The sequence below is a fragment of the Beta vulgaris genome, chromosome 7, assembly GCF_026745355.1.
Source record: "Beta vulgaris subsp. vulgaris cultivar EL10 chromosome 7, EL10.2, whole genome shotgun sequence".
Lineage (NCBI taxonomy): Eukaryota > Viridiplantae > Streptophyta > Magnoliopsida > Caryophyllales > Amaranthaceae > Beta > Beta vulgaris.
In genome coordinates, this window is record NC_079208.1 from 6910249 (window position 1) to 6918684 (window position 8436).

At 34.9% G+C, this 8436-nt stretch overlaps 1 protein-coding gene across 1 annotated transcript; it reads right to left on the reverse strand.

Annotated features, from left to right (window-relative positions):
* Positions 1–3648: 3648 nt before the first annotated feature.
* LOC125491727 (uncharacterized) lies at positions 3649–5797 on the reverse strand. The gene has a single exon (XM_048633821.2). It carries the CDS (start codon positions 5555–5557, stop codon positions 3830–3832), a length of 1728 nt encoding a protein of 575 aa, XP_048489778.2. The 5' UTR covers positions 5558–5797; the 3' UTR covers positions 3649–3829.
* Between the last annotated feature and the right edge of the window lie 2639 nt (positions 5798–8436).

The following is an 8436-nucleotide window of genomic DNA, read 5'->3' on the forward strand; positions in this document are numbered from 1 at the left end:
TATAGAACCAAAGTAACGTAGTAGCTTCTATTATTCCCTGCAACAAAGAAGATTTTGATTACTTCATGCAGTCCATTATGAAATTGTGGAACTCTCATGTTTCACCCAGATATCATCTCTAATAATAGAATTTGTTTCCAACTCATGTCCTTATTGCGCCCGTTGTCCAGCAGATGCTCCTAAAATATGCTTCTAATTCCCAAGAGACTACCTGAGGCAGCCTATGAAAGTGCAATTTACACTGACAACATTAAAGAATAAAAGAAATAGTAAATCAAATTGCAGACAATTTCACATCTGGAAAAAATAAAGCTAGAACAAGTGATAGCCAGAGCAAAAAATTGAAACCCTACTGACTGCAAATCTAACTAATATGAAACTGAGAGAACATTTTTTAAGCTAAAGGAGGCTTCATCGAACTATCTAAATAAGAAATTAAATTCAAACCCCTTCTAAACCCTAATTACACCAACATACATTCTAGATTTATGAATCAATGCAAACACATAGTTACTAAAATCAAATATAATATGTAAATAGGTCTTGGTACACGTATGATTACATCTTATCCATCATTCCTTTATACATTAGTGCTATAGCATTATATCAAGAGATCTATAATAGAGGCGTGTACTAAAAAAAGAAACTATTTATTAGGATATCAGAGAACAGCTTTTTAAGCTATTTTTCTTCCCTATTTGGATATGTCATGCAATGAGGAGACATTTACAATATTACTAAGAATCATTAATACCTAAAGCCTAATTAGCAATTACGCAATCTTAGACAACTCGTATTACAGTGACAAAGTTGCTCCGATAAATATTTAAGGCATATGGCGTATATCTTACTTTTATGACATATTCTAAGCCGAAATTTTCAGTTCTTTCTTTTTCAATCTATGTATGTAGCAAAATGGCTATTAGATCTTCAAGAATTTAAATTATCTTGATGGATTTGTTTCTCCAAGTATGAGACTATAGTTGGCAAAAAGAAATACTATTTGAATCAGATAATAGAGCAAACTCAAAACTCAAAACTCTGATATACTTCTAGTAGCTTAACTGTTGAAATCTCAGTAGCACAAAGCTCGTTTTCCTAGTAATTAAATAGTTCTAATATTTAGTAGTTGTTGCTCACTGGGGTACAAATAATATTTTAACTTTCATCTTTTGCATTATATATGATGGAAGGTAATTACACTGACAACATTAAGTACATCATTCAATCAACGGTAATGTACTTAATTTATCTGTAGGAGCATAGTAGATTAAAGCCTCAAAATTGAATGATGGAAGGCCAAAACTCTTTAAGAGTCAAATCCTATTAGACTTTAAATCTGATCCAGTAATTGATGAGTCAATCTAAGCATGGAAAATTTCAAGAGATGACAAAGTTCTGAAACAAAATATTTACAGAAGTATTTATAACAAGTCAAAACTACATAACCATATGAATGATCTATCAATTACAAAAACTCAACAAATCAAGATCAAGAGAGAACATCAGAGTACAGAACATAATATAACGGGTAACTTGGAGGATCAAAAGAGCAGGTATCCTATACCTTTGTAAGTGTAGAACTTCAGATATTGACTGGAACAATTACAATTTACTAACCACTGCTACTATCATACAATGGTAGTAAATGCCAAGAGATTACGGCTTTCCGTTCACAACCAAAATTTCAGATAAATCAAAGGTTTGAAGCTACGAAAAAGAGAAACTGACATCTGAAGTCTGAACAAAATAATAAGACCACGCAGTAAAATTCATTGATTATTTTCACATATATCAATCCACAATTTCCATAATAGATACAACATATTATCAAATATTTAAACCCAAAATAAATTTGATAAACCAACGAAGAAAATAGAAACCACTACTCAGCGAACCAGATACATAGATGAATTCAAATACCAAATTTATGCAATATCCAATGCAAGATTGCAACAGAAAATTTGCCATATGATAATTATTCATAATAGAAAGTTGAATAATAAGATGAAAATTTTGCATAAAACCCTAACCTGACTTCTGGATGAATGAAAGGCAGTAGTTGAAGCTCCACCATAAAATGCTTTTGGCCAGCTTAACTGAGTACTCAAACTCAAACACAAACCAAACAACACAGGTGAGGTGAGAGACGGAGAATCTATACAAAAATGGTATTTTGGGGGGTTGGGGAGGGGTGTGAAGATGTGAGAGACTCAGAACTCATTGAAGTTCTCCTCTCAATATGTATTCTCATTTCTCAGTTTCTCACACAGTAATGGGGCAGGGAGTATGGGAAAATTTTACCCCAAAATATTCGAATTCCTGGGTAAGTGAGCAATTATGTGGATCACGTGTCTATGGATGCGGACCAGAAAGTCCTTATCGCCAAAGTGCATCACTATATGTATGGAAAGAGAAGGCAACCTTTAAATTCGTGCAAAATAAAAGCGCCGATCAGAATGCAACAATATATTCCATGTTTTGTAGTAGTGACATATTATAAAAGAACCTAAAGAAAACGATTCTAGAATCTGCACAATTAAGATTCTTCTACCTAGAATAAAAATAAAACAGGATAACTCCAGTCAGTATGGTGAATCAGAATTAGATAACAAAAATCAATGTGAGTACTCACCAAGGAGAACAGTTGAGGAGGATCAGCAGGCATACACATTAAACAGCAGCAATAGTCAAGACTCAAGCTAAAGCAAAAAGGGAAAAATTGCAGGTACATATTGCAGACTCCGCAGTATGTAAAGTCACACTGATAGAGAGTGATATATCTAGACAAGTATGCGCTGATGGCCTTGAGCATTAACAAGGGAAGCTTCAAATATCAAAAGTTACCAAACTAACAACACGACTAAGAAGTAGGCGGAAGAGTTTAAATAGATTAACATGCCTAATAGTTCAGGCTCTTTCCATCTAGAGATTTCTCCCTTGTTTCAGCCAACTGTGACATATCTTTATGACTATATACCCTGTATACGTACACAAAAGCACTTGGAAGCCGCGAGAGTATCTAGCTGCTGCTGTCTTAAGAAACAGCAACACAAATTGAAAACGTGTGTGCTTTTAATGTAACTTGCTTCTACATGAAAATTGAAAACTGTACTCACTGAAGTGGATTTCTGAACTAATAAAACCTTTATATGTCTAGCTGCTATATGTTCAAAAAAAAAAAATAACAAATCAGTTTACACAACTTGCAATTAAAAAAAATGTAGCACCAAGAGCCTTATACCACTTCAAGGGTACCAACAGAAGTAGATACGCTGAAGGGCTGGATAAAGATTGTCTGGAGAAAGAAAGAACTAGTCCAACAATGAAAGATATTAAAAACAAATAAGGGGAATTATTAGCTTGGTAGACCAGGGATTCTCATTAGTCAGAAAATTGACAAATTTTAGGCAACTAGGATTGTTCAAATAAGTATCTGTCAACGCCACAACACTTCAAAATTCTTTTCCATAAAAGCAACAACACTCTTACAGTGTACTCGGTTTAGAACTTTTTTGGACCGAGCGCATTAATGAAGCTTTAAATTTGCAATCGAATGGGATTATATTGATACTGATATCAGCATATTGCATCGCATTCTTGCAAAATCATCACAATTTATTCAAATAAAGCAACCACCAGACATAATTGAGCAACTCACCTCGTCATCCAATAAAAAACAAGCAATTACAAATAGTAAAGCCTTCAAATATACGTCTCCACAAATATATTCTTTTAGATGAAATAATTACAAACAGTAACCAGAATATTATAGATTGCACATTCTATTTTTGGAAAAAGAAAGTACAGCTTAAAGGACTTCATAGACTTAGCCTTCACATACCAGACATCCGTGGCGCAAGAATAAATCCTTCTCATATTCAGTTAAAACAAATCCAACTGGGGGAACTATTTTCTTTAGTGAAGGCCTTGAAAACACCATCCAAGCAACAATGTCAGGAGCCATACCTCGACACCAGTTCAAGTTTATTTCCTTCAACCTTTGACAATGACAGACCACCTCTCTAGCTCCTTTGGAGGTAACTCCAGAGCAACCCATGACATCCAAATACAAGAGAGCAGGACACTTCTTGGCAATCACTATGATCCCATCATCATTAAGCCCTGAACCCGCTGCTCGTAGAACCTGTAATTTATGAAGTTTTGCATCAATGCCAAGACTTTTAATTGCTCCACATCCACTCATCTGTAATTGCTTCAAACCAGTGCAGTTCCGCACAATTTCACCAATGCCTTTCCGCGTAATACTTGGACAATCACTCACGTCCAAAATTTCAAGATTTGGGCAAGAGAATGCAATTTTTTCGAGACATTCATTGCTCAAAGCCTTGTTAGAACCCAAACTAAGAGCTCGAATCTGTGGGTTGTTGGCATTACTCACAGCAAATTCTTGTTTTCCCATGTCTGTTTTCTCCATTTCCAGACTGTTCAATGACAGGCAATTCTTGAGCATGGTAAAAAACCCAGAACTAGTCAGCCTTGAGCAGAAATTAAGCTTAACAGTAGTCGCATTACGAAGAAATTTCGATATGTCAATGATGGTACGATCAGTGATCCAGTAAACCCCTTCCAAAGCCAAGTATTCAAGCGACTGGTAACTACGCACGAGGGACAAAACCCCAGGAAAGGTGAAATCCTTGCAATGGTACAAAGTAAACCTCCTCAAAGGGATGGAAGCTTTCACAATAGCATAGAGCAATCCATCCGAAACACTCATATACGAAAAATCGAGTGCAGCTAAATTTCGAGCACATGCAAGTGCAGGACTAATCTCAGGAACAACCAAATCCATCCCTAGAACAGCCACTGATTTCAAATTCAAACAATTTTGAAAAGCAAAACCCACCCCAGTTTGAGTCACAAAGGTGCAATTATTCACTACAATCTCCTCCAAATTCGAGCATTTCTCCGAAAGACTAACAACAGACTTATCCGAAACGAAGTAATTCCCAGATAAATTAATCTTTCTCAACTTACTCAAACTAGAAGCAACCAAATCAACCCCATCATCAGTAATTCCCAAACCCCCACCAATAATTTCCACATCACCACTTAAATCATAATCATCCTTAGGATCACTAACATCTAATTCCTCTAAATTAGTCATTAACTGACAAATAACACCCAAATCAAGATCATTAAGTAACGAAAGATTACGCAACTTTAGAGATTTAATTGAACTCATAGATGAAATGGGTAGTTCTTGAATCGCATTAGAAGGGAATTGAGTGTGATTTGAGAGGTCAAGAGACTCAAGTGAGAAATGGGTATGAGAGATTAGTTGAAGAATTGAAGTGGGTTCACCATGAAAATCAGAAAGAGAAATGTGTTTAAGGTTTGGAAATCGATGGAAAAGTTTGGGGAGAGAATGAGAAGTTGGGTCTGAGATTATTAGGGTTTGTTTAAATCGATTTGTGATTGAAAGAAAGGTTTTTGAAACGAGTGATAATGGTTCTAAGTAAAGATCGTGATCTAGGAGTGAAATGATTTGTTCCCATATTTCTTCTGGAACATCAAGAGCAAATCTTTCATGCATTTTTATTATTTTATGATGATTGATCTTTAAGAGAAGTAAACTCACCTGAGTTTTTGCAGAGATTACTTACTTGCACTAGGAAGAGATGGTTTCATCAAGCAAACACTAGACATGATTGTGCGCATAGTCGTAGCAATTGCAACCAGTCTGTGTAGATTCGTAAATTATATGGCGAGAGAGAGGGAGGTGCGCACGGTTATTGTCAGTGGATATTGTGCGACGATCTAGCGCAAACTATCCGTAGATGGTGTACACGGCTGTAGCTATAAGAAGGCGCGCACGGTCGACTCAAACAACCAAAAAAGAAAAAACCAATATAATGTGGGATTCATAATAATAAAAAAAACTTTTATCACTCTTGACGATGCCATCTCCTCTGGTCACGATTCCAGTTGACGATTTATGTTAGCCGACCCCAATCACCTTGGGAATAAGGCTTAGTTGTTGTTGTTGTATTCATAATATAAAAAAAAGTAAGGGAAAACAGAACATGCGGTATGTGGCTCAACCTTAAAAAAAAATATGAAAAACATGAGAATAGGGGGTAAAAAAAATTGACTCCAGAGATAAAGAAAGAAAATCTCTCTAGGGTCCCGAAAAACCCTAAAAATTCGTTTGTTCAATTCCATTTTCTTTCATTCATTAGTTGATTTTGTGCTAAAAGTGGGTTTTTGTAATTTGTTGGCGATAAGGTACAATTTAATCATTATATAAAGCATGGCTCCTCAATTAAGTTGTGCGATTTTTTCAGTTTTGAGGTGCAATAATGAGTACCCTGCCAAATTAAAGGGGGATTTACCCTCTGGTAACAGTTTCGAAGCGTGTAATGATTGGATATGGTTAATAGCTGGCGTGTGCTGTAGATATATGTCTTTGGCGTATTTGATTTAATACTTATGGTTTCCAGGGTTCAAGTTCAAGATTAGGTGAATTAGATGTTTTAGTTGGGATGCAGTCATGGCTCTATATTTATGTCCTTTTTGCAAAGATCTCTTTGACTTCTTTGTTGTAACTTGTAAGGTCAATCAAGAGTGGTGTTTGCTAGAGTTGGTGGAAGGTGCAATGTTTAATTTTTCTGTCTTTTTGTAACACCCCGACAATTTACTATTTTCCAAAATACCTTTTTAATATAAAACTTAGAGAATCATCAAAGTATTATCGTTGTTTGATAACGTATCGACCTATTCAGATTTTTGCAACAAAATTAATAATTGATAAACTTTGATAGTAAAACTTAATAAACCAAAAAGCCAACTCCAAAAGTCAAACCAACATAAAGTCAAAAGTCAACCTCAAAAGTCCAAATCAACTAGAAAAGTATAAAATCAACTATAAGATATAAAGTCAACACAAGCTCTCTACTTTCCCCAACTCATGATGCATCATCTTCAAACTTGTAAACGGCGATGCTCTATTGATTCTGAAGGGCTGCTCACCAATTGGTTCATCACAAGATCAATAAGGCATAACCATGATCAATACATATACACAAATAACGTAATCAGCAAAGCTAAGTACTACATAGTTAAAATAACTAGGAAAAAATATATATATTTATTATAAATACTAGTAAGGGATTATTGAAAGTTAAAGTATTATTATAAGATAAACTAGTCCGTAAGATTTATATACGTTATTTTTGTCGTTTATATGATTATTTTAGGTAAAGTTATGTGTTTTCTTGACTTTGTACATTTGCTCAGGAGAAGTCATATGTGCATACATATATCATTTATATTAACATTATAGTTTATAAAGTACTTTAAGGGTCAAAGATTAATAGAATTATCAATTACTAGTTTATGAGCTTATAAATATATCTAGTAGGATTTTTAATAAGGACCATATAAACCTAGAATGCTCCAAATATATAAATGGTTAATCTAATGACTAACATTATTTAGTTTTTAGAATTGTCATTAATGACTTTACCTAAGGACGGACGGTCGCTACCCATCTTAAGACAATATGCAAAATACAATATTTAGTAGGTTTCAGATTGAGTAAATTTGCGACACTTGGTCGTTGTTAATTGGTTTCTATATAGTTATTTGATAAAATCAAGCATGCCAATCCTTAATTTTTGTGAGGTTGTGATACAAGTAAGTCTAAAGCTTTATAGAAAGTCGACTTTGCCAATTATGATCATCTTGTTAACCGACTTAAGTCCCAAAAATCAAATTGATCATGTTTTTCCCTCAAATCCCTATAAATACCATGTAGCAGTGCGAAATTTTTCATATGAGCGACGAAACTAAAATAAAATACATAAAAAGATGGAAAAGGAGAGAGGTATAGAACAAGAACAGTAAGCTAAAATTTGGGTATCATTAGTATTATCAGGTTTATTCTTGAATATCCCTTTTTTTAATGTTGTTTTGCTATAATGTATTATTATACTTCCTCCGTTTCAAAATAGATGGGACATTGTGATTAAAACGGACTCCTAGGCAAAATTTCATAAGTATGTTTAGGTAGTATAATTAATTCTAGTGGTCCCATGTGAAAAGGAGGGAGAAACCTCTCCCCCAAACCTGCCCACCGGAAACCACCCTCCCTACCTGCTCCAACATCACTTTCTGCCCACCGGAAAACCACCGAAAAACTGCCCACCGGAAAACCACCGAAAAACTTAAAAACAACCACCACCCGAAAAACTCAAAAACAACCACCACCACTCAAAAACAACCACCACCACCCGAAAAACTCAAAAACAACCTCCTCCAACATCACTTTCTCTCTCCTCTTTTCCTCTTCTTCTTCTAACAACAACAACAACAACAACAATGGCGAAAAACAATACCCTTTCTCATCTTACTTTACCGAAAACAAATCCGAGTTAAAACAACAACAATCGCCGAATTTCAACAACGTTTTCA

Coding starts and splice junctions, on each gene's coding strand:
- LOC125491727 (XM_048633821.2), bottom strand. CDS start 5,557: ATGCATGAAAGATTTGCTCTTGATGTTCCAGAAGAAATATGGGAACAA.